The sequence below is a fragment of the Channa argus genome, chromosome 10, assembly GCF_033026475.1.
Source record: "Channa argus isolate prfri chromosome 10, Channa argus male v1.0, whole genome shotgun sequence".
Lineage (NCBI taxonomy): Eukaryota > Metazoa > Chordata > Actinopteri > Anabantiformes > Channidae > Channa > Channa argus.
Window position 1 is genome coordinate 274,188 of NC_090206.1, and position 27,394 is coordinate 301,581.

Consider the following 27,394-nt stretch of genomic DNA (forward strand, 5'->3'; position numbering starts at 1 on the left):
TGATAATGCATGAAATATTCGGCTGGATGAGACTGGGTCCAGAAATATTTTCCGACCCATGGAAAAAAAACAGTGTAGGACAAAGGTGAAATTACTTTGATAATGCAAATTGTTTTATGGCTGATTTGTTCTCATTATTTTCATACTAAACAAGAAAAACACGATGAGAAAACAGAAGATAAACCGTGCCTTAAATAGTTTACTGGTACAAAAGATGAATAATCCTCTCCTCTTGTGGTTACAGAAACAAGAGGAGACAGAATATAATGCATTTGTTCATGAAGACAGATTTTAGGAGACTGGGTGGAATCACACTCACAGGTATTTCTGTATTTGCGTTTTTGTTTTTACCCAACCTATAAGGACAGATGATGTTTAACAACTATGTGCCAGTGTCCCTGTTTTCAGAGAAACACTGACCATTCCACTACTGGGAATGGTCTCTTAGATGAGGTGGGGGAGGTTTCTACTCTCAGCTGATTAATTCACACCATGCTTATTGTCTCTTACAAGCAGAAACTCAGTAGATCTGCTTCTTGTCCAAATTTTAAATGGATTTTGATTTTTAGTAACTCTCAACAGAGCAGCGCTGAAAATCTGAAAAGTAGAACAAAAATAAAACCGGCCCAATACCTGCAGAGGTTTAGGGGTTTTCATTCATATATAAATGAAGTTTAAATGAAGAATTAACTGCCATTTGTGACTTTTTAAAATTTATACTTGTGCAGGCCGCTTTGTGTTAGTTTCAGTTTTATTAAAATGTGGTCAGACTTTGATGTAAAAACAAGCAGACATCACTCCATGGTGATAATGTCTCTTTTTTGTCGCTCTGGTCTTACAAAAAACAGCTGTTTTTTTAACACCTGATCTAACAAATCTACACACCGTGTTAAAATCATTCAGCACATTCACCTTTGAATGAACAAAAAATCTAAATAGTCTGATAATGATAAACTCATTGACAGTGGGAGTTGGTTATTGTAGTTTAGCCAACAGCTGACGACAGCTTTCATCTTCCAAAATAAATTACAACATTTTAAAATGCTATGAACATGAGCCAGCGCCGGAAACCGGTCACTTATTCTCTGGCAGAGAGATCCGCATGAAAAACTGGTCAAAGACCCAGCTCTTTGGGCATATTAAGTTCAGAACTGCAGTTTTAGAGACCGACATGTGAACTGTGATCAAAGGAGAAGAGAGAGATGCTTTTAAGTAAATTGTAATATTACAGCTCAGTTGGTAAGGCAGTTGTTCATGGGCCACTGGGTCAGTGGTTCGATCACCGGTTACGGCTATATGTCGAAGTGTCTCTGGGCAAGACACTGAACCCCCAACAACCCATTCCTCTCCCCAGCTGTGCAGTGCTGTCCAAGTCCAGTCCAAGGCCGGTAGAAATTGGAGAGGGTTGCGTCAGGAAGGCTATCCAGTGTAAAAACTGTGCCAAATCAACATGCGGACAATGATCCGCTGTGGCGACCCCTCAACTCGCGGGATAAGCCGAAAGGACAAAAAAAAAGTAATATTACAGTATAAAAAAAATAAATAACTGCAGAGAGAGTGATGGACAAGTGTCCAGAAATCTTAAGTCCACATAAACATAGGGTTATGAAAGCAGCTGTGTTATAGATTCGATTTAAAACTATTTTTCACCAAGAAGTTGTTACTGCAGCCACAGACAGTAGGATTCAGTGGCGACTGTAGATGATTGTAGACCTGAATGAGGGAGTTGAGGCAAGCTTTGAACATGCTGCAGGCAGTTAGAGAAGGCCAGTGTAGAAATCTGAAAAGTGGTGTGACATGAGTCCTTTTTGGCTAATTAAAAATTAGGTGTGCTGGCGCATTTTGGATCATCTGAAAGGGTTTGATTGTGTAACCCCATTAACAGGGCACTGCAGTAATCAAGACAAGATATGACCGGAGCCTGCACTATGGGTTGGGTTGTATATTCCGTGAGGTAGGGTCTGATCTCTGTGATGTTGTAAAGGACAAATCTGCATGCCCTAGAGACTGAGCAGAGGAGCAAAGGTCTGGCTGGGAAGACAAGAACTTAGGTTAAGGTGAACTTAGAGGTTAAGCTGAAGATGTCTTTCTCTCATCCAAGCAGAGACTTCAGAGAGACAGGCAGAGGTGTATGATCAGGCAGAAGGGCTTTGTGTTTTCAGCATAACAATGATAGGAAAAGCCATGTGAGCACATGATAGAACCCAGGGATGTAGTATAGATTGAAAAAAGAAGAGGACCGAGAACCAAGCCCTGCAGCATACCGGTAAAGAAGCTATGAGAGTTGGAAAAATACCCCTGCAAGGATACCTAAGTAACATTGAAGCCAGGCTAGAGCTGATCCAGAGATGCCCAAACAGTGTCAAAGGCTGCAAATAGATCGAGTAGGATTAAGACAGAAGACCTGTGGCATTTGAAGCCAAGATGAGTTATACAGTGATTGCATGTGAAGGTGTGTTGTGAACTGTGGTTTGGAAGTACCACCCTTTCCAGGTATTGGTATGACAAGGAGAAATTATCTTAGACATATTTGTGTTTAAGATCACAAGAAACTCTCATTCTATTAGAAAACCACTGTTTTGCTGCATTAATTTGTTTTGTGTTTCAAGATGCCTCTTTGCTTTTTGCCTGCTTCTCCTGTTTGTTTTTTCAGTGGTTTTTACTCAGAGGCCAGTTCTCTTCTTCTTTTGCAGTAACATTTTGATCATATTCAATGGGATCTTACTCACATTTATACCTGTAGGTTGTCCAGTACAACAAATCAGACCCGTCCCGTGGCCAGCCGATTGAATCAAGGGCCTTGCTCAAGGACTTAAAAAAAAAAAAAAAAGAAGCTGTCACTGAACTCCATCACAGCAGATTTGCACAAGGTGGAACTTTCTTTATCTTTCCCTGTACTGTTGCTAGGAGGACTTTTGTCAATGGATAGTGCAGAGTTAAGTATTGAGCAACCACCCTGGGTTTCACGCACACACACACACAAAACCACATAACATGCAATACAGTTCAAAACAAAACAACAAAACTTGAAGTCAACAAAATAAAATAAAATTACCAAATTGTTTCCAAAATTTCAGCACAGTAGGTAGAAGAAGAGCAATTTCAAGTCTTAATGCAACTAGATCCCCTGGCTCTGAGGGGTTTCTCCCAAAGTGGTATGAATCTGCTTACAATATTAGTGGCCACCTTCAATTACACCTCGAATAGGGGGACTCTCCCACCATCATGAAGGGAGGCATGTGCCCGTTATACTAAAGAAGGAAATAGACAAATGGAAAGGATATAGACCAATTGGGGTCCTGAATAAAGTTTATAAATTATATGCAACAATACTAGCTGGAAGAATCAATCAAGAGTCAATAAACAGTTTAATAGATGAGGACCCTTCAGGCTTTATAAGGAAGTGACAAACATAATAACATATATATCTATATCTATATATAATGTAATATAATATATAGATTATATATAGATTATATAAGTTTTTATAGTTTTTTTACTAGGCTACTATTTTCCTAATTATTTATATGTTTGTTGTCTGAAATATAAATCCTGCTTGCACGTTACAAACTGTGGTTGTAACCTGGAAGAGATGTTTGATTCATTTAATAAGCATTTTAATCTTAAAACTACTAAATATAGTACATGAAAATCTGGTTAGTCACGACATGCTAATGTAACAAGCTTTACTTTTAATGTCTACAGAAGATTTGGAAAAAGTAATGTGTTTTAAATGAAACTTTAAAAAAAATTCTTGTTATGGTTTTACTTGCTGTCGATTTAGTTTTCGCATTGCTATGAATACAGTGGTAATTCTATGTTGTTTATTTTCTGTAACATTTAATTGAATATAGCAGGTGGTGTTTTGCATTCCATATACATACATATATATATATATATACACATTTGGGGCGACTGTGGTGCAGAAGTTAGAGGGATGAAGGTAAGCACCTTGTTCTCCAGTAGACCGAACATGATATTTTCCTTTTGAAAAATAAAATCTTCAAGTTAAGCCAGTCTTTTTATTTTTCCTGTTCTATTAGAACTTTTCCTTGTAGTGTTCACTAAAGTAAACATACAGTCAACCACCCACATAAAGTAGACAAACAAGACTTCTTTTTGTGTTGTTTGTGTGAACATAATTAATAAAAAGAAAAAACAACTGTTAATAATGGCTTTAACAGAAGAAACAAACCGGTCTTATTTAGAACTAAATTAGAAATGACTTTATTCTTAACAAGCTCATGTTGAAAGAAAATCACTTCATTCATTAAAGGATCATGTACATCATGCAAAATGTTAGCTCTCATTCCAACAATATCTAAGTTTTTGTTCTTTTAATTAGCTTCGAAGTGATGATTTTCAGTATTCTAGAGTGCTCATAGACACATTAAGATTTTGGCAAAATAGGAAAGAATCTGGAAGAGATTCCAATTGTGCCTTCAACCTGTTGAGTTGTGACCAGTTCTGTTTTCCCATTCAAGTTTTCCAGTGCCCCCAGTGTTCTTTAACTGTAGCTATTCCTTCTCCATAAAACTAGTCAAATCGCTGAGGTATCACGTGCATGACAGTGTGTAACGACTTAGCTTGCAGATTGTAGCAAACGGATTGTTCTAACTCTGTCTCGTTTATGTTTTCATTCTGGACGTGATGAACAACTGTGTATTGTGCCTAGATGTAGTCATCATCCACAGGTTCTCCCGGTGTATCACAGTGATGAAGAAAGAGAACCACCACTCTCTGAAATACTCCTCTTTTGCTTTGGCGGCGCTCCGAGATCTCCTCTCCAATGGTCTCCATGCAAATGTCAGCAGAAAGCTGTCCTTTTCGGCGTGGGGCATAGATGGTGGCTAACACAAAACAGAGGAAAACATTGACTGATAAGACACTATGTACATGTGAAGAACCAGCAGATAGAGTGACTGCTGATGGGTATAAAGGTGGATGTACTGACGACACTCACTGCTTTCATCATCTTCAAAGTCATAGCGGGCATAGCCGTTGGGATCAGCTGCCCTCAAAGTCCTCAGCCAGGGGAAATCTGTTACCATACTGTAGGGAGCGCCATCCACCACTCCTGAACAACATGACAGAGGACATTTAAGTGTATTTCAGGCTAAACAGTTTACAAAATGCATGTATTAAACTACCTGTAAAACTCAATTTGTAAAAGAAATACAACATTTTTATGTTGTAAAATAAACATTTTTTTCTCAGATTTACTGCTTTGTTTTTGCTACCACCACTCCCTCTCTTCATTAAATCTCTACCCCAGTTGCAATCTCTGTTTCTCTGTCCCAACCCATGACTCAGGGAGGAGGTGGCAACTGATCTCTGCTAGTTTCTTATCATTTCACGTGGTCCATCCAGTACATATCTAACAGACTAAATGTTAATCCAACTGTAACTCTAAGTAAATGCAGCTATGTAGTGGTAGCTTCCTTAACCAAAACTTCATTATTTAATTCATTACTCCGTGTTTGAAGAACAGCTCACCATTTTAAACTGTAATGTGATTTTTTTGTGTGCTTTGGCCTCCAGAACTACTGCAAGGATCCTTGGAGTTATTTTTGACCAGGATTTGCCCTTTACCTCACATATAAAACAAATCACTAGAACAGCCTTCTTCTACCTACGGAATGAAAAAACTAGTCCATGCATTTGTTGCTTCTAGGTTGGACTACTGTAATTCCCTACTTTCAGGATGCCCCAGTAACTCCCTAAAGAGCCTGCAATTAATCCAAAATGCTGCAGCAAGAGTGCGGACTTGAATTAGCAAGAGAGATCATACTTCACCTTCACTAGCTTCGCTCCATTGGCTTCCTATTAAATCTAGAATAGAATTTACAACCCTGCTACTACCAGTTCAGATTCGGGAAACAGACACCCTCTCTATACTTTTAAGTCTAGGCTTAAAATCTTCCTTTTTGATAAAGCTTAGTTAGTTATAGTCATGCTGCTATAGGCTTACACTGCTGGAGGACCCACTCCCCGATGCACTGGGCTCCGTTCCCTCCTTTTGTCCCTCTTTCACCCCACAAATGTCACCACTGTATGACCCCGGCTTTGAAGCTGTGTGTTTTCCAGTGCGTAGCTACTGGTCCTACCAACCTGCCCGAAGTTTTGTTGTTTTTCAGTTTTTCACTCACCCCAACCGGTCAAGGCAGATGGCCACCCACCCTGAGCACCTGGTTGTGCTGGGGGTTTCTTCCGTTAAGGAGAGTTTTTCTCTATACAGAATAAAGTCAAGACTATAAAGATGTAAAGTGCATTGAGATGACTGTTGTGAATTTGCTCTTTATAAATAAAGTTGAATTGAATTGAATTAATTGTATCCTGTATGACTTTTTCAGTCTCTCACATCATTGTGAAGGATATCTTTCTTCACAACATTGCTTTTCAGTTCATTGAGGTTTTTGTGCATTGGCTTATGTACAGCTAACTAAAGGTCCTGTCACAGCATTTCAAATGGGTTACAAACCTCGTCGTACTGGTTTCAGACAGAAAAGGCTTTCTCCTGGCAACCCTTTAGAAGAAACTATACTTCTGCTAATTGTGCTGTCATGTACTAACATTTAACATGTTCAGTGAGGCCTGTACATTTGAGATGTAGCTCTGTTTTTTTTTGTATTTCTCTGATCATTGCATGGTGGTGAATGTATTAAGACGTCCATTTCAGAAAAGACTGGCAGCTGTCTCAAATGTAAAAACATTGCTGTCAGGTTACTTAGACAGCAATGTTCAAAAACATGGTCTAATTTAAAGTTCCCTGTAGACCATTTTAACATATTAACATCAAATACACTGTGGCAATGGAGGTAGACCGTTCATCCACCAATATAAAGTTGTTGATTCGATTACTGGCTCCACCTGTCAAATGTTGAAGTAACAAGACACTGAACCCCAACTTAGCTGCTGCACAAACAATGTTGTGTGATTATGTGTGGCATTGTTAGTGTGAATGCGTGAATGAGAAGCAGTGTAAAGTGCTTTGGGTGCCAATGAGGTTGAAAAGCACCAACTTATTGGAGACCATTTACCATTTAATAAACCAAACAATGCATGCTTGAGGTTTGTGTCCATGTGGTAAACTAGAAATGTGTTAAGGTAGTTGTATTACCCTCCAGTGTATAGATGTCCCGGCCCCAGGGGTATTTGGGATACTTCTTGGCATCCTCTTCAGTCCTTGTGGCCTCTGGGAAGAACTCATACTTGATTAACTCTCTGAGAGTGAAACCAAGAAACATAGCGGTCAGTTTAAGGTTCACAAGTACAGACAGTTTGGGCTCATATTTGCGCATTGACAAGTTGAAAAATGGAAGTAATAGTTATCTGTGAGCTTGACATTACTAATGTTAAACAGGCTAAACTAATACAATTAAATTCAATTATTCCAATTGTTTTTTTGACATGTGTGTTTGTGTGTGCTGCACTGCCATACACATCTCACAATGTTTTCTTTTTCACTGAAGTTTGGGAAATGTGTGAATTCTATCACTAAGCTCAGACTTAAGACGTTGATTGTCACAGCAATTTCCCAGTTCTCTGGTACAAATGTCACAAACTAGTGTGAACAATCAAAATTTCTATTTTGTATAAAAGCAGCTCACAAGTTTTAGTTTTGGGGATTTGAAATTGGAAAATAGACAGAGGCAGCAAAGACTATTTGAAAAACTGTGACAAAAGGTGGACTAGTCTATGAAATATTACTCACTGGCTGATGTTGGCTATAGTGTCCATCCAGCTGCGAATGCGAACCTTGTTGCGTATATTTGGAGGGTTGCTAAACTCGTGCACAATAGCAATGTGGTAAGGATAGGGCCCCTGGAAGAGCTGACGCTCCAATGCTACTGAGTCAATCTGAAAACAGGGGAGAGAGAAGTGAAGCACACATTAAGGACAAATGTTAGAACAATTTAAACAAAAAAAGCATTTTCAAAGGGAAAATGCACTGTGAATTGTTCAGTGCTGAAAGGATTTTCCAAGCAAAGCTGAAAAAAGCTGAACTTGAAGTATCCTAAAGGCTTTTATTTATTTAAAAGTGGGTTTCCTCGCGTTTGTGGTTGTGTGTGTCCACTGTAGGGACACTTCACTACAAACTAATTTTACCATTTAAATGCTAAAAATTTGAACAAGTATGTGTGTGTGTTGTGTCTACTGTGTATAATGTGGGAGGAAATCTGTCAGGTAAAGTGTTTGGACACAGCTCTGAGACTGATCACATGACCATATTTAGCTGTGTTTGTTACCATGGCAACGGTAAATTTGAATCTGCTGGCTAACCTACAAATAATGATAACAGATTGAACTGCTCGAATTCTGCCTGTCAAAATGTGCAAAATGCAAAAAAGTATCTGTTCTATTAACAAAATGTAAAAACTGTGAGGATATGGCTTGCCTGAGCACAGTGATATACTTTATTTGATTTACTTTCTGTTATAAAATATACTTTATTTCAGTAAATATACTCAATGAAATGAAGGCAGGGCAGCACTTATAAAACAGCCCATTTGTGATTTGAGGAGAATTTCTGGAACTCAGTTAAAACAGGCTCCAATGAGAGTTTTAGATGTTACTCTCTCTGCTTCTGGCCAAATAGTGAAAGAACCGTAAGTCCTGTCACTATAATTTTAGGTTTTTGGAAAGAACACAAAAATACCTATGTTTAATGTATAATCTGTTGATGAAAGATAGAAATGCCATTTCTATCATATTTAAAATGGTGCCCTTTCGTTTTCCATTGTTTTAAACAAAACACTTTCCGCCATGCCCAATTTTTCTTATTATGTTGTGCCACCTGCCCACTCTAACCAGGTACCACCCTTACTGAGATCAAGCAGAGTTTCATTACTTTAAAAAAGACGTCTGACTCTGACAATATCCTGCTGTATGCTACATTTTCAAATCTCAGGACAATATACAGACCTGACATTGTCTGGAGTTCAACTGTGGGAAAAGGGCTTATAAACAAAAATCTAAAAATATAATATCAGCAATGAAACCATGTGTGAATTTCAAAAAAACAAAACAAAAAAACAGGCAAAACACCACAAAAGAATACCTCAACGTCAACTTAACGGTACAGTATATTTCTTCTGTTGTACTATTAAAAAAAATAAATAAAAAATTTTAGTGTAAAATTCACAGACATTTTAAAAACATGGGCATGGATGGTAGAGTGGTTGTCCACCATTCCCACAGTTGTTTGTACGATCCCCGGCTCCTCCGGTCACATGTAGAAGTGTCCTTGAGCAAGACACCGAACCCAGAGTTAGTTGCTCCCGGTGAGTGTTGGCCAGCTGTATAACTGCTCCCCCATCAGTGAGGCGGTGTGTGATTGTGAGTGCGAATGGGTGAATGAGAATCAATGTAAAAGTGCGTTGAGTGCCAATAGGTAGAAAAGCGCCATATATAAGTGAAGACCATGAACCAACCTGGTGCATTGGACGCATGTAGATGATGCGGTTCCTCTCGGGTGGCATTCTTAGAATCTGATCCAGGACCTGTATCATGTCCAGCTTCTTGCACTGAGCATAATCAAACCTGTTCAGAATGGGGGCACTTTCTACTCTCAGGTTCTTCAACACTCGACATCTGGTAGCTGCAGTGAGAAAAGGCAGTGAGTGTGAATGCTTTCCGACTCAGAATCAAGATGAGATAAGATCAAACTGTATTGATCCCATAGTGGGGAAATTAACTTGGTAAGCAGCTCACAGGGATGGTATAGTATTCACAAAATTGAAAAGTTGAATATACAGTGTATATCTATAAGCATAACCTAAACAAACAAACACACACACACACACACACACACACACACACACACACCCAGGAGACTTTACATGTTCAATAACAAAAATTTACAGTAATCAAGAATGACCAGAGATTTTTGGCTAAACTGTTGAGGTGTACGGCCATACGGCATTGGGAATGAAAGATCTGTGGTAACACTGAGGGTGTATCAGTCTGCCGCTGAAAGAGCTGCACAGAGCCTCCACTGTCTGATGAAGTGAGTGAGAGAAATGTTTTATAATAGAATTCAGCTTGGCTAACATAGTCGTCTAAGCCACATCCTCCACAAAGTCCAGCTGGCCCCTGCTTACTACCTTGTTCAGTTTTTTTGTCCTGTTCAGTGCTGCCCACACCCCAGCGGCACAACAGAGTAGTAGACAGCTGAGGCTAGATACAACAGAGTCATAGAATGTCTGCAGCAGAAGCCTTCACACTCTTCTCCTCCGTCTTCTCAGAATGTGGAAGTGACTTTGGCCCCTCTTGTACAGGGTATCAGTTTTGTGGGACCAGTTCAGTTTATGGTTGAGGTGAACACCCAGGTACTTAAAACTGTCCACCATTTAAATGTCCAAGCCCTGGATGTTCACTGTTGTTTGAGGTTGCGTGCCACTCCGGCAGTCTATCACCATGTCCTTCATCTTACTGGTGTTTAAGCACAAGTGGTTGCACACACACCAGTTGCACACACAAAGTCGACCGGTACTCCAGCTCATTCCCCCCACATACACGGCCAACAGTGGCTGAGTCATCAGAAAACTTCTGGAGATTACAATTGGTTGTTTTTTTATATAAAGTCTTTAGTATAAACGTTGAAGAGGAACGGTGAGAGGACCATTTGCTGAGAGGCCCCAGTACAGCAGACCAACACCTCAGACACACAGTTATGCAGCTGGATATATTGTGGGTTCCATGCAGCCAGTTGTCCATCTATTCCCTCCCCTCCAACTTCCTTGTAATCGTTTGAGAAAAAAACGAAACAAAAAAACAAACAAAAAAAAAACGCCCGCCACCGCCCGGTGCAGCAGGTAGATGACCGCATCATCCACCCCAATGTGAACAGATACCTTCTCCATACTGAGACGAAGTTGAAAATGTACGTGACCACCTAGCAGTCTGGGGCTGAGACCGTCTGGTCCAACAGCTTTCCTGTTTTTTAGCTACCTCAGTCGTCTCCTCACCTGGCCCGCTGTTAAGGAGAGGGGGAAGTGATGGGGGGCAGAGAAAGACAACAGAGGGTGGGGGGACTGTGTGGGGCTGATTGTTAAATAGGGTGGTGTGAAGTGGTGTAGAGATGAGGGAGTAGAGGGAGGTGAAGTTGAAGGAGAGCGGGAGAATGCGGTGGTGTCCACTGGGGCGAAGTTGTGTGAAGAGGGTGTAGGCTGTGATGGGCGTGTGTGGAGTACTCTGAAGACTGGGTAGTGGAGGGGGGTGAAGGTTAAGAAGATCAGGTGATGTTGATGGAGTTCGCTGGATTGAAAATGCTTTAAGAGGCGAGAGAGAGGGTGGCAGGGGGAGTGGGGTTGGAATCAAATCTGTTGAAACACAAATTCAATTCGTTGGCCGAGCGCTGCTGTCCCTCTTACTTTGCTTTGTCCATGACCAGCATTGGTCTTCATCTCTTGCATTGTTCTGGTCCTCTAGCTTCTTCTTGTAGATGTCCTTATCCTGCCTGATCTTGTTTTTGAGTTAATGTTGAACTGTCCTTTGCTCCTCAGTCCCCTGAAATGAAAGCCCTCTTCTTCTTGTTTAGTAGGGCTCAAGGGTCACCCAGGGTTTGTTATAGGAGAAACATTGTACCCTCCGTGTTGGCACATTGTTCTCCACACAGTACAGTATAATATACTCAATGATGCAGTGGGTCTCAATGGTAAAGGACAAACTGGATACAGTGTAGGGAGCAAACGTTTGCAAACCCTTATTTTGGAATGGCAAAAAGAATAAAATGAATTTTTGTTCATTGTAATTCTTAATGCACATTAGGCTAGTACAATTTTCAGCACCCTCACAACCCTGGACAGGATGTATTCAGATAATGGGTGGATAAATAGATCTTTATAGTTTCCAAAGAATATTATCTGCCTTTGATAAAATGAACGAAATAGTTTGGCAAACCAAATCTCTATAGCTTCAAGCCTTCTTTTTCCAACAAAATTGTAAATGGCCACATATATAGCACTTTTATCCAAAGCACTTCACAATGTTGCTTCCCATTCACACATACACACACCCCAATGGTGGAGGCTGCCATGCAAGGTGCTCACCTGTCCCACAGGGAGCAACTTGGGGTTCAGTGTCTTGCCTAAAGACACTTTGACTGGGGACTGCCTTAGAAACTGAGCTACAGCCACCTCAAGTATGCCTTGTGATGCAAAACGTTCCATAGTCAACCAATGAAACATACCGTAATAAAAACAACACCTTTTGCAAGCTGTTTTAGATGAAGCTTTTTAGTACGATTTAAAAAAAAAAAAAGAAATCAGAAATACATGAGCAATATCAGTGTTCTTGTCTGTGTATTACCATGAATGAACATCATCTTGGGGCAGTCTTTGAGGACCAGGTCAGTGATTCCACAGTTAGTCAGAGTGATGCCCACCAGGTTCTTACTCTTTAGAGACAAAATCTGTACAAGTAAAAAAACTTCAGTATGTTAATTATTCTAACAAACAATACTCAGTGTACATCCTATTCTGAAATATCAAAAAGAGTAAAACAAATTGTTTTGCTAAAAATTTGTATGCACATACAGCTAGTACAAAAGATATTTTTTAATTAATTCTTCAAGAGGGATGCAAACGTTGCACCAATGTAATTTTTATTGTTCAACTATAACTTTTTTCCTAGACTTTCATTACTTCTGATGATAGAACAATTATTGCCAGCTGAATATACATTATTATATCAGGTTTAGGGTTAAGTTTGCATCTTCTTACATGCTTACAATTTATTAAGAATTACCTGATTGCTAAAGTTTGCATCCCCCTTGATAAATTAATAAAAAATTAACAAAATCTTTTACTCTTTTGAACTTAAAAAAATAAGAAGATGCAAACTTTTACAGCTAAGTTTACATTGGCAATTATTGCATTGCATTTGTTTTGCATTGCATTGTTTTTTCTGTTGCTAATGCTTGTAGTTGACAAAGAAAAGTGACAGAGTACACAATTAGGTGTATAGCTACTCAGGTTGAGGCCTTTTCCCATTTTTTCAGTGTATCAACATCCAAGTAGGTTTCCTCTGACTTTATGTCTCAGTCTCACTCCATGGAAGTAAAACCCCAGTAATTTTAAACTTTAAAACTGTGTACTGTGTTATAGCTATAGTTATGCTGCCATAGGCTTAGACTGCTGGGGGACCCACACCCCGATGCACTGAGCTCTTCTCCTCTCACCCCACAATTGTCACCACTGTATGCCATTAACGCTGTGTGTTTTTTCCCGTAGTTGTCTTTGTCCTTCTCTGTCCCCTCTCTCTGTCATTTTCTCCAGGTGTCCCTGACTTTGAAGCTGTGTGTCTTCCAGCGTGCAGCTACTGGTCCTACCAATCTGCCCGATGTTTTGTTGTCGCCTTTTGTTGCTATTTTCTTTTCTCTCTCCCTTTTCCACTCACCCCAACCGGTCGAGGCAGATGGCCGTCCACCCTGAGCCGGATTCTGCTGCAGGTTTCGTCCGTTAAAAGGAGTTTTTCCTCTCCACTGTTGCCTATGGCTTACTCCAGGGGGAATTGTTGGGTTTATATATCTTTATAATCTTGACTTTATTCTGTAAAGTGCCCTGAGATGACTTTGTTGTGAATTGGCACTATATAAATAAAGTTGAATTGAATTGAATTGTGCATAGAGAATGTTACATACCCGTGGACTTTGAAGGAAAGTGAATTATTAACATTTTAATACTGATTAGCAAAGACTTTAACATTATAAAGTTGTAATGATGATTGTATATGTACCTGTATATGGTCATCCTCAGTGACTGGATCTGAGGTGCTGGTTGATTTGTCAACCATGCGTTTCCTCCTCACTGCTACTCGAGGCCTGGCTCTTGAAAGATCTAAACATAACCAAGAGTATGAATATCATCATCAAAACTACAAAACATTACATATTAAGCCGGATTCTTGTCTGCAGAAGGTGGTGCAACACCCTGCACTGGTTGCATTTAAGAAATGGTATTTAATGAGAGTGTGTGACAATGTTTTTTTATTTATTTATTTTTTTAAATAAAACTTTCTTCAGCTACTGTGTATCTCGTAGTTGACTGGTTAAAGGTAATCCTGACCCAAATACTTTATTTTCAGTTTATGCTAATGGCAGTATTGTAACTTCTGCATTTAACACATATTGCACTGGCCCAAAGATAATTTCACTTTTGGAAGAATCGCTGCAAAAGAAACATCACAAACCCTACAAATTATCATCAGAATTTTATTAATTAATTTGTAAATTCCAGACGACCAATAGGAATAATTAATTTTATCTCCATTTATGTGTGTGAGAAGCTGAGAGGTGCAACTGGATGAGGTTAAGTCTATGGGCCCAAAGTGTGGAAGGGTGAGAATAATCAAGACTGGAAGTTGGAAGAATGAAGAGCTTTTTGGACTATGCACTACTAAGCAGCATTGGAATGAGATAGTGCCATGTTTTGAACCAGTATTCAGTTCTCAAAATACATCTATGGTATAAGAACAATATTTGCCCACACTCACCTGCTGAAGAGCTCACACATGATCCTCCACAGCAAGCTTGTTCTGGCCCTAACTCTGCCAAAAAAAACCCCAAAAAACAAACAGGTCAAATATTATCATTATTAATATTATAAACTATTACTAACAAAGGATACTCCATTGATTTAACATTTCAGTTTTGTAACACTGTCAGACAAACAAAAAAAGGATACCATCTTTTTTATTCCTAGCATTTCTTTGGTGAAATTCACTTTTACCCAACTACTGGCACAGGTAAGCAGTGAAATATGAGATTGAAGCAATAAAATCTAAAATTCAAGTTGTGATTATCATACAAAAAATGCATGACAAACAGAACTAAAGTTTCAGATATTTCAATTATTTAGGATAATCATCTGTGCTAGTATATACACAGTAACACCATTCTAATATAAATAGTACAAATGTCTGACCAACACTGTCGTAACACATTTTACAAAATGTGTTATGTGTTTTGTAATTTATTTGTATACCTCTATATATAGCAGGTTGGAATTATTCACTGGTCTCATTTTGTAATGTACACATTGATGACCTTTTTAAGTTCTAGTTAATGTTGAATTCTTTAATTTTGTCTCATGGATGTTTTTTACTCCACATTACTTTTAATCAGGACAGGAATCTTTCCATAATTAATAATTATAATTAAAATAATTCGAACCCATAAAATTACAGACTGCACAAAGGTGTCTAACACAAGCTTGATGATTGACAATCATGAAACCACAGACAAGATCTTTGCAAGTGAGAAAACAGCTTTATTTGCACTCCAAATGTTTAGTGGTGTTCAATGCAGATAAAGTAACTCTTACCTGTCTCGGGTATCAGGGGCACAGAGGACATACGTGTGCAAGATCGGGTCAAAGGTCGCCTAGGAATAAAGTTCTCTTCTCTAGCCTGAAAATCAGAAACTGTAGCAGAGGAAGTGTCTCTCTCTCTCTGTCCAGCCAGCAGTGTTGGATCCATGGGAGCATGGTTTAAAGCAGCACCTCTGGGCTCTGGATGGTCTATGTTTGCAGAACCAGAGCACTGCCTGACCCTGGCATCTCTAGTGCAACTGACACCAGAGGAGCCCTCATTCCCTTCATTAGTCCAGCCAGGTCCTGTAGCTCTGTCAGTGGTTGTGGCTTTTCTGTGGGTTTTCCCTGCCACCACCCTTCCACATCCACCCACCTGCCTGGGCATGACTGCCACTGGTCCAGTCCTGCCCACAGCTCCAGCTACTGGCCTCACACCAGTGCCTTCTTCTGCCCCAGCACTGCCAGTTCCCTGTACTATCCCATTGTCAGCTCCTGGTCTTGTATTTATCTCCCCAGCCTCAGTAGTAATTCCTTTACTGCTAGTCCTCCTGTGGTTCTCAGCAGCAGCTTTCATGTCTGCCTTGATCTGTTCACTGCTCACCTGACAGCTCTTCTCACAGGTGCTCTCTGATACATGAGGCTTTATCTGATCCACTGTCACTGATACAGCCACATTGTTGCTTCGTCGCAGAGGAGTCTTTCCTTTACCTGGAAAGACACACATTTATGTTATGCTGGTGGGGGACACTATTTATCCATTCCTGCCTTACACAGAAATTATTTTACAAAACACAATAGATAATATTTTGCCTTGGTTAAAAATGTAAAACAAAATACAAAACAGTAAACCAACCTCATGTGTCTTACAAAGCTACTAATAAATTTAGGTAGTCTCCGTGTGCATGGGCACATGGTGGAAATCATGCCGTGCTTGGCTTAAAATATTAATATCAGTTTAACAATGAGTGAAAATTTTACTCTTGCATGAACTGTTTGCTACACCACTTTCACAGGCTCAAAGTCAGGACTTTTAGTGCATTTAAATGCACTCAAGTAACCAGGTTTTAGTTGGCCTCCTTGGTAAAGCTGACTTCTAAACTTTCATATAAATGGGAATGCTCAGTTATTGGGAATTAGGTTACCATGATTTCCCCAGGTAGATTTCTATCAAAGAACATCGTTTTCTCTGCCATGTATAGATGTTAAAGGAGGGCTCATTAATGTAGTGGTGCTTCTTTGTTACATCAAACTCTGACTAAATTAAACTAACCCTATGTGCTTCTCATTTAAGGTAGAAAGTATATATATTTTGGTCTCATTCAGAACATTACTCCAGTACAATTCTGGCTAATCTAAATTACCACAAGCAAACTGTAAACAGGCAGCAATGCTCTTTTTTTGGAGAGTTGTAGCTTCCTCACTGCAACTGTACCAACTGTATCTCCTGGTGGTTGACTAATGGAAACTGCAATACAGGCTTTATGTTTTCTAGACATATTTAGGGGATACTTAAGCTATTAGGTGCCTAATCCTTGTTGTTTGGACCACTCCGGAGGACGTTAAGAGTTGAACTGAATGTTCTTTATTTGCACATAATCTACCTTACAGTGGAGTGCAAACTCTCTCAAACACATTCCATCCCTGTGAGCATTAATAACTAATCTTTAACATTCAGAAATCAGTGTTGTTAGAGCCATGGCACACTGGTATTGTCCAGATCAGTTTAAAGCTTAATGTATTGATATTTCCTGCATGACTGTGCCTTAGATTCAAGTGATCCAGTATCCTCAGTACTTCCTTTCGAGATGGATGATATGAAGAAAGAACAAAAGAATAAAAAAAATATATGTATAAATAAAGGAATGAAAGAAATAAAGAGACTTGGGCTTTAATAAGAAAGGCAGTGAATGCTCAGTATACCTCAAATACAGATTATGGCATAGGTAAAAATTAAACATAAATTAACAAATTATTAAACAGAGCAGAAGAGAAGGAAGAAAAAAGGAGGAAGAGAGGACGACATGATCAATCAGTCTAACATGAGATTTGCTGCAGTCAGTGAACAAACATCGATTAGTGGGTAACATCCAATAAATTAACATTAAGTGATGACATACATCACATAACATAAATATTTTAGTTATGACAGTAGTTGACTGTAATTGTTAGCATGGTTTAAGTACAAATTTGTGTGTATGCAAGAGTTGTGTATTAGATCCAATAATTATTGATGGGACTTTGAGGCACTGCCATATTTTATAAACAGATGACAAAAAACAGCCCTTTACAACCTTGGTGGAAAGAAAGGGAAGGAGAGGAAATGTTACCTTTCTGCCAATTTTGGTTATAACTGACTGATGGTTCCTTGGTCTTTAGAGGTGCAAGTTCAGCTAAATCTCTCTTTCTCGACATCTCCAGGTTTCTCTGCTTCTTATTATCCATCTCAGAATTTTCTCTTCAAACCCTCAGCTAACTTTAAACTACATTAAGATTGCAATAATCCATGAAGCTGATTGCATATAAACTGATACCTAACTAAAGAAAGTAATTGACTAGTGAAGCTGTAGTGTGTTTTGTGTTTTTTTCCTTTTTAGCAAGCTACCTGGGTTAACAGTCAAAATGATTTTAACAATATTTTCTTTCTGGTACACAGGAACACTTACTCCTATTATTGACATAATGTCTAAAATAAATGCTTTTGATGAGACTGTTGTGTATGTTTCGTGTTGTGTGAACACCTTCTGTATGAGCCGCTGGCTGCTGCAAACAAGGAGCTGGCATTAGTCTTGAAGCAAGGCCTTCATCTTCATCACTGTCCGAGTCTGAGATGACAAGTGGCGGTTTGGGAACAATAGCATCAGCTGGTCTGTACTGCTGAACTAAACCACTTGGACCTGGAGTTGCAAAGCACATATTAACAGAAATCAAAAATTCATAACATTTGTAATTAATACAATTAAAACTTTATATAACATCCAATAATTATAAATAAAGAGCAGCTCTAAACCTGCTTGTTCCTCATCAGGAGATTGTGGTATTCCACTGGGACAACTGGGTTCTGGCCCCATGGCAGCTTGTTCTCCTTCCAACTCCCCTTCTGCTCCTTTTAACTTTATCTGAGGTTCAACATTTATGTTTTCTTCCTCCAACATCACCCCATCCTCTTCCTCCTCCTCTTCACCCTCTTCATCTTCCATCCGATTTACCTCTACTGGTGCTGTGAAAACAAACAAGTCTTCATTGCTTACTTTCACTGAGGAGGAGAAGTCGTGTGTCTTATTCCATCTATTTGACTTACAGCAGACAAATAAATGGTGTTGGTGATGGCATCTGCCTCATAGGTGTAATCCTTTTTGGGAATTTGCAATACTGTTTGCTTGTTAAATGTTTATAAAGAATTTCACTAAACTAAATATGAAATAAAAGTCCACAACAAATTAAAATGTCAAAAAGTGAAGGAGCCAAAGGATTTTACATTTGGACTTCTGCTTCCCCACTGATGAAAATACAGGTGGGACTTGCCATTATGCTGCTGCTGTCGTCTCTGGTTGTTGTTGTTGATGGCGGGTGGAGGAGCAGGGGGCAGGTTGGCCTCATTATTGTGTTGGTGGTGGTGGTGGTTGTTATTGTTGTCATTGTCGTTGTTTGAATTCTGGTTACTGACCAGTGCTGATGACACCCCAATACCAGTACCTGCACTCAGGCCTACCCTGGCACAGCCCTACAAACACACACACGCAAAAAAAATAAAAAATATAGCAATGGATATTGTACAGTAACATTATGCTGTAGAAATATGCTTCACCACTACACACAATGTGGAGCGGTGCAGTGTAAGCCTCAGATGACAAACACTCATTGAACAGCGCATGCAGCAGGAGATATATTCAAAGTTATGAGTGAAGCTATTAATCTTAAAATATTTGTCGATACATTATTTTAGTGATAAGTATATTGGAAACCGCTATGGATTAAAAGAAAAAACTAAAACAAATCTACTCCATTGGCATTACTTGAATTTGTAGAAAAGATATTAAATGCAAAAGTAAACAATGTATAATGGCAGTATTAGAGCGATTACAAATTCTCTATGTAGATAGATGAAAATACTGTATGTTAAATTAGATAACTATTCTTCAAACAAAACCTGTGGGGTCCTACAAGGCTATCATTTCCAGAGTGAGGGATTGTATTCTGTTAACTGGTAAAAGCATACTTACTCTGGCATAATTCTCAAACAGCTTTTGGAAGTAAAGGGGAGTTGGTAGATTTAAATAAGTGGTTTGATAGGAATACTTTTAAAATATATATATATTTTCACAAAAACTAATTATGTCAAACTACGAAATAATTTTGTATAGTTGACTCACAGAAATGACATTGAAATTAAAAACAATGAAATTGACTTTTACAATTAGAAATTGTGAAAGAGTTTAAATCCCCTCAAGTTCTGGTCAGGTAATCTTCCACTTATGTAAGTGTCACTTTATTCAGGCTTCTTATGATTTAAGTTCCAAAGCCCTTGACACACTTGTAACACTCTGCCAGGCTAGGTGAGTGTAGACAGGTAAAACTGAATCTTCTTTTCCTTTCGGCTGTTCCCTTTCAGGAGTCGCCACAGCGAATCATGTTCCTCCATCTAACCCTATCCTCTGCATCCTCTTCACTCACACCAACTAACTTCATGTCGTCTCTCACTACGTCGATAAATCTCCTCTTTGGTCGTCCTCTAGACCTCCTGCCTGGCAGCTCCAACCTCAGCATCCTTCTACCGATATATTCACAGTTTCTCCTCTGAACATGTCCAAACCACCTCAATCTGTCCTCTCTGACTTTATCTCCAAAACATCTAACATGAGCTGTCCCTCTGATGTCCTCATTCCTGGTCCTGTCCATCCCCGTCCCTCCCAAAGAGAACCTCAGCATCTTAAGCTCTGCTACCTCCAGCTCTGCCTCCTGTCATTTCTTCAGTGCCACTGTCTCTAAGCCGAACAACATCGCTGGTCTCACCACCATCTTGAACACGTTTCCTTTCATTCTCGCTGATACTCTTATCACACAACACACCTGACACTTTTCTCCACCCTTTATTTTAATTCAATGGTTTTTATTTTTGTGTGAAACCTCAGCAAAATAACTTTTTTATCATTATTTTTGTCATTATTTATTTTTGAAAAATGGAGCCAAAAAGGAAAAAAAAACCTAGGCAATACTAAGTACCTCTTCATAATTAAATGAAATATTAAATTGTAGATCCACCTTCAACAGCAATAATTTAAAGTAATAGTTTCCTGTACAACTTTATCAGTTTGTTACATGATGGTGGAGGAATATTGGAGCATTCTTCTTCACACTATTGCTTCAGTTCATTGATGTTGGGCACTGGTTTATGCAGAGCCATCTTAAGATCCTGGAACAGCATTTCAATTCTGTGGAAGGTCTGGACTTGGACTAGGCCGTTCCAAAACCTGATGTTGATTTACAGATGTGCCTTGTATCATTGCCCTATTGCATGACCCTGAGCTTTTTTTGTCAGATAGATGGCCTCACATTTACCTCTAGAATACTTTTGGAATAGAGGAGTCAACTCAGTGACTACAAGGTGACTAGGTCCTGTGAATGCAAGTCTAAATCATCACATCTCCTCCACTGTGTTGACTAGCCTTGAAGGCCCAACAACTCCATTTTGGTCTCATCGGTCCATATGACATTGTTTCAAAAGTTGTGTTGTTAGTTCAGATGCAGTCTTAGGAACCTCATTCACGCTTTCATGTTCATCTTAGACAAAAACAGGTTTCCTTCTGGAAAGCCTTTTGAATAAACCGTACATTTTTTTTTGTATTTCTCTGATGAATGTTCTGGGACTTCCACTCCTTGGAAGATTGACAACTGTCTTAAATGCTTTCAACTGTGAATAATATTTCTCACTTTAGAATGTTGAACTCCAAACCGTTCCCGATTGAAGTGCAGCAACAATTGCTTCTCTAAGACCATTGCTTATGTCTTTTCCTCTTGGCGTTGTGTTAATGCACACCGGAATGCTCCAGACCAGCAAACAGCCAAAAAGAAAAATTACAAGACGGGGGTATTATTATATTTGCACATGAATGTATAGCCTGTTTCACATATGAACCTCCGGACAACATAAGGAGAAATCAGCCTCCGACATTGTCCAGAGTTGCATTTCATACATGTAATGTATAGTGGGATATCACACGAGTGAGACGCTTCCTCTTGGAAGAAACCATGCGTGATTTCAGTGCGCACAAGAAACACAACACAAGCTGTTTACAGCACATCTATAACTCACCAACTCAACTACAACAGCATTATAATCATAGAAAGGTCATTAACATTAACAACATTAACTCATTTGTTTAATTTTAATCTTTCGAACAATTTGGACAGAGCAGCTTGCTGCATGCAGTAGCTCACAGACATTGTACCAGGGGCTGGAAAGATAACTTTTACATTCTTTACGCTTTACAACTCAACTCTGTAGTCACTCAACTTTGCTGTGTGCACTCAGTTTGTCACAGTTTTACAGGTGTGCCAGTTCCAAAGCTTTGAGGATTAATTGAGAAAGTAAGACCGTTATTGTTGCTCTACTACAGCCAGGCAATCAAAGCATTTAAGCGTTGATGCCTTTAATACTGTCTCTTACCAGTTTGTTTCTTATTCTGCCAACTGACTTTTCCCAAGGAGACAGCAGGTTTCTCCTAATGAAAGTATATGTATACCTGTAGAGAATAGGGGGCTAAATACCCTTGTAAGAGAGGATAAGAGTAAATTGGAAAGAAAAAACTGTATAACTCTGAATTACTTTAGCAACCTAAGCTCAAAGACAGTAAATATAGTTTGATTTTTCTTTTTGCAAAAAAGAGGTGTATACTTAATAAACTCATACCAAACACTCTGAATGCATGACAGAGAGAAATAAGGCTAAACAGTGCGATGAAACTTCAAAACAAGGAAATGACGGTTAGTTATCTAAATCTAGAAAAACTAAATATGCACCTTAAGGAAGGAAATTAAATCTTGAAAGAAACAGATCTTCAGTCCAGATCAATAAGAAACAATCTAATCACCTCAGGCATACTTAGAAAGATGTGAAGGAGCAGGTTAAAGTTTCTGTTCTGAAGACCAGAGGTCCCTTAAAATACACCTTTGAAAACTTAGGGGGTCGCCTTGTACAGAATTCGGCAGTGTGCTTCTTTACAAGAACTCCATCAACTTCACCCATTCTGCAGCAACTCAACTGGCTTCCTATCACTTTCATTACAAAATACTGTTACTTACTAATAAAGCCATTCATAACCTTGCTCCTTCATACTTTGCTGACCTCCTCCATATTACCATACCCGTCCATACACTCAGATCTTCTTCATCTATCCAACTTCATTTATTCCTTCTGCTTGCCTCACTACTATGGGGGACAGAGCATTCAGTTTTTCTGCCCCCAACTGTAGAATTCCCTCCCTCCTGACCATCATAATTTCAATTCACTCCCACACTTCAAATCATAGCTAAAAACCTATGTGTTCAGACTTTCGTACTCTATGACTAGCTGGCCTACACAGATGTCTGTACAGATGATGTCAATGGTTGATGCTGTGACGGTTTAATTATTTCCTATTGTATTGTATTATCTTTAATTGTAATTTTTTGTATTACAATAATATTGTAACCCCTAACAGCCCATTCCCTTCCTCAGCTGAACAGTGCTAGTCCAAGCCCGGTAGAAATTGTGGAGGGTTGCGCCAGGAAGGGCATCCGGCATAAAAACTATGGCAAATCAACATGTGAACAACAATTCCCTGTGGCGACCCTGAACTCACGGGATAAGCCGAAAGGACAAAAAAAAAAAAAAAAGGATCGGTGACCTTTACGGTTTATCTGACTTTTATTGTATTTTTATCTTCTATTTTGCTTTTATCTGTATGATGACCTTGAGCGTCATGAAAGGCACCTATTAATAAAATGTAATGTTATTATTAACATGGAAAATTTCTGGAGGAACTAATATATGAATTTATTTCAAAATGCACATTCTTTTGGAGAAGTATTGCTTCAAAAATATAAAGAAAGAACATTAGAAAGTATATGGAATGGCAAACTTGACCAAATTAATAAAACATACAGTATTTATGTAATGATTACAAACGAGGACGTTATAATCACAACTGGTTCTTAGCAAAATTATTGTGGTGTATGATCCCTGTTCCAAAAGCATCTTAGTTTTTATCTTTGGTTAACTGCCTCCCAGTTTTCTATGAGAAAAGCTTTATCAGGCTTTTTGAAAGAAATAACATTGAGAAATTATATTATCTGAGATCTCTCTCTCTCTCTCTCCCCCTCTGTATCGCTCTCTCTCTCTCTCCCCCTCTGTATCGCTCTCTCTTTCTCTCTCCCTCTGTATCGCTCTCTCTCCCCCTCTGTATCGCTCTCTCTCTGTCCCCCCCTCTGTATCGCTCTCTCTCTGTCCCCCCCTCTGTATCGCTCTCTCTCTGTCCCCCCCTCTGTATCGCTCTGTCCCCCCCTCTGTATCGCTCTGTCCCCCCCTCTGTATCGCTCTCTCTCTCCCTCTGTATCGCTCTCTCTCTCCCTCTGTATCGCTCTCTCTCTCCCTCTGTATCGCTCTCTCTCTCCCTCTGTATCGCTCTCTCTCTCCCTCTGTATCGCTCTCTCTCTCCCTCTGTATCGCTCTGTCTCTCTCCCCCTCTGTATCGCTCTCTCTTTCTCTCTCCCTCTGTATCGCTCTCTCTCTCCCTCTGTATCGCTCTCTCTCTCCCCCTCTGTATCGCTCTCTCTCTCCCTCTATATCGCTCTGTCTCTCTCCCTCTGTATCGCTCTCTCTCTCTCTCTCCCTCTACATCTCTCTCTCTCTCCCCCTCTGTATCGCTCTCTCTCGCCCTCTATATCGCTCTCTCTCTCTCCCTCTGTATCGCTCTCTCTCCCCCTCTGTATCGCTCTCTCTCTCTCTCCCCCCCTCTGTATCACTCTCTCTCTCTCTCTCTCCCCCTCTGTATCACTCTCTCTCTCTCTCTCTCCCCCTCTGTATCGCTCTCTCTCTGTCCCCCCCTCTCTGTCCCCCCCTCTGTATCGCTCTCTCTCTGTCCCCCCCTCTGTATCGCTCTCTCTCTGTCCCCCCCTCTGTATCGCTCTCTCTCTGTCTCCCCCTCTGTATCGCTCTCTCTCTGTCTCCCCCTCTGTATCACTCTCTCTCCCCCTCTGTATCGCTCTCTCTCCCCCTCTGTATCGCTCTCTCTCTCTTTCCCCCTCTGTATCGCTCTCTCTCTGTCCCCCCCTCTGTATCGCTCTCTGTCTGTCTCCCCCTCTGTATCGCTCTCTGTCTGTCTCCCCCTCTGTATCGCTCTCTGTCTGTCTCCCCCTCTGTATCGCTCTCTGTCTGTCTCCCCCTCTGTATCGCTCTCTCTCTGTCTCCCCCTCTGTATCGCTCTCTCTCTGTCTCCCCCTCTGTATCGCTCTCTCTCTCTCCCCCTCTGTCTCCCCTTCTGTATCGCTCTCTCTCTCTCCCTCCCTCTACATCTCTCTCTCTCTCCCTCTATATCGCTCGCTCCATACACATACACACACCTATACCTACACCCACACAAACTATTATTATATAAAAGGGTCATTGAAAAAAAGTTGATTTTAAAAAAGATAAACAGACTGTGTAGGATCTAGGCAGCTTTCTGGGCATGAAAGAGTATTTGTGTTTAGTACACATACTATATACCTTGGGTGGTTCTCTGAACATCTGGTCCAGGCAGATAAACTCCAGGCTGGGCAGTAACTCTATAAACTGGGAGAAAGATTCCAGTTTTATAGCATGGCAGCGAACAAGAGTGAGGTCAACAAGGCGGCTCCATCTCGACTGATCTGACAACAGAAAAAGGCAGAATATGACCATTCCATAGAGCAGTAAAGCCCTTCACATTTGTGACTCAACGAGCTGAAGATGATTATTACACGGATAAACTAAGCTCAACATAATAAATACAAGGCACAAATCAATTGTGAATTGTGTTTACCTGTTATCCAGTGGTGAGGATTATGCAAATGAGGACAGTTGTAGATGAGCAGGTATTTTATATTAGTGAATACTTCATTCACCACCTTTATGCCAATATCAGTGATGATGCCGGGATTCTCAATGACATCTGCAAGACCGTACTTCACCAGCTCTGAATGGCTCATCTTACCTGGATTTAATCACAAAAGAGAATTTCATACACCTGTAAAGTAAATGCATAAAACTAAAACTAAAAGAGCGGTTGTTCACCAGTCTTGCAGTTGTTGGTTCAATCCCCAGCTCCTCCAGTCACATGTCAAAGTGTCCTTGAGCAAAATAAGCTAAATAAGAAGCAGTGTAAAGCGTTTTGGGTGCCGATAGGTAGAAAAGCGCTATATAAGTGCAGAACATTTTACCATTAAGATTTCAGAAACTGCAGAGTTGAGATTTTTGAACATTATTGCAATTGATCAAAATGCAACAGGAAAAAAAAAGCAGAAACACCATGATCACAACCATGACTTGTTACTTCTGTGTTGAACTACTGTAATTTCCTATTGTTGGGATGCTCCAGTAACTTCCTAAAAACCATGCAATTAATCCAAAATGCTGCACCAAGAGAATGAATTATAAAGCCTCCATCTTACATATAAAGCTCTTAATGGTCAAGCTCCATCATATTTAAAAGACCTCTTAGTACAATATCATCCCAATATACCACTTCAATCTCAGAATGCGGGCCTACTTGTAGTTAACAGAATTTCCAAAAGCAGAATGGGAAGAAGAGCCTTTACCTATCAATCTCCTTTCCTAGGGCACAAGCTCCCAGTTCTGATTCGGGAAGCAGACACTCCTCTATTTTTAAGATTAAGCTCAAAATCTTCCTCTTTGATAAACTTAAAGTTAGATATAGTCATGCTGCTATACACGTAGACTGCTGGGGGACCCACCTCCTGATGCTCTGAGCTCCTCAGCGCATCTTACCTTAGCTCTCGCCTTTCCTTTCAACCCACATTTATACACCACCACTGTATGACATTAATTTACTGTCTTCTGTCTGCTGTAGTTGTGCTTCTCCCTCCCTTCTCACTCTCTGTACCTTTCTGCAGGTATCCCTGGGAGCTGTGTGCTTCCAATGTGCAGGTACTGGTCCTACCAACCTGCCAAATGTTTTGTTGTTGCTTCTTGTTGATCTTTTCTTTTCTTTCTCTCCACTTTCCACTCACCCCAACCGGTCAAGGCAGATGGCCGCCCACCCTGAACCCTTCCATTAAAGGGAAGGGTTCCTCTCGGTTGTTGCCTAGGGCTTGCTCAAGGGGTAATTGTTGGGGTTTCTATACATATCTTTACAGTCTTGACTTTATTCTGTAAATTCCCTTGAAATGACTCTGATGTGAATTGGTGCTATATAAATAAAGTTCGATTGAATTGAATTAGAATGTATTGACTAATGTGCTATGAACTTGCATACATAGGACTTTTGATGATGGTATTGACCCAGTGATGATTCTGACCATGGCAATAATTTTGAGAGGAGGAACTAACATTGTAACAAGAACTCATCGACGTATCCTAGATGAAGTGTCTCGAACTGAGGAAACTCTAGTTCGGCCATTTTGAGAGCTGAGAAGACTCCATCTTTAGTTAGCGAAGGCTGGATACGCAGCTCATGAAGCCTGTTAAACACACAGAAATAATGCATTTTAATGTACGTTATGTCTTTGAATAGTTTAAAGAACCCACCACAAACAATAATGTACAAGTTACAACCTTTCCTTATGGTTTGGAGAAAACATTCATTAATTAGGGGTTATAATTTATTCCGTGGCCCTACTGAAAGCTTATTTATCATAAAACAAGCTCACTCTGTTCTGAACTCAAAGAGGACGTTAATTTGAAAACTTCTGTGACAGCTGTATGTCCTACTGTCGTACATGTAGAAATACATTTCCAGTGAGTGATGAAAACTTCTAGAATCAAGGACCTTTTGCTTTTGCGTATGACAATTTAAAAAAAACAACAACACAAAAACAATAGCGATATAGAGGGAGAGAGAGAGCGA

General features: G+C 39.8%; 1 protein-coding gene across 3 annotated transcripts in view; it reads right to left on the bottom strand.

Moving 5' to 3' along the window:
- Positions 1-4,211: 4,211 nt before the first annotated feature.
- fbxo38 (F-box protein 38) overlaps positions 4,212-27,394 on the bottom strand; it is a 36,837-nt gene continuing 13,654 nt past the window's right edge. Inside the window, exons 8-23 of one of the 3 annotated variants that reach the window (XR_010915339.1) lie at positions 26,878-27,008; positions 25,352-25,522; positions 25,057-25,199; positions 18,837-19,035; positions 18,322-18,531; positions 18,053-18,208; positions 15,327-16,022; positions 14,497-14,550; positions 13,741-13,841; positions 12,313-12,415; positions 9,435-9,601; positions 7,715-7,860; positions 7,121-7,224; positions 6,150-6,230; positions 4,964-5,077; positions 4,772-4,850 (exon numbers count right to left, since the gene is read on the bottom strand). Coding sequence is in view for 2 of the 3 variants with exons in the window: in XM_067518018.1 (XP_067374119.1) it covers positions 4,672-4,850; positions 4,964-5,077; positions 7,121-7,224; positions 7,715-7,860; positions 9,435-9,601; positions 12,313-12,415; positions 13,741-13,841; positions 14,497-14,550; positions 15,327-16,022; positions 18,053-18,208; positions 18,322-18,531; positions 18,837-19,035; positions 25,057-25,199; positions 25,352-25,522; positions 26,878-27,008 (2,674 nt within the window). In the remaining variant the exon portion in view is untranslated. Of the gene's footprint in view, positions 4,851-4,963; positions 5,078-6,149; positions 6,231-7,120; positions 7,225-7,714; positions 7,861-9,434; positions 9,602-12,312; positions 12,416-13,740; positions 13,842-14,496; positions 14,551-15,326; positions 16,023-18,052; positions 18,209-18,321; positions 18,532-18,836; positions 19,036-25,056; positions 25,200-25,351; positions 25,523-26,877; positions 27,009-27,394 lie in introns of those variants that run through there. The other 2 variants (XM_067518018.1, XM_067518019.1) reach the window with 2 other exon arrangements.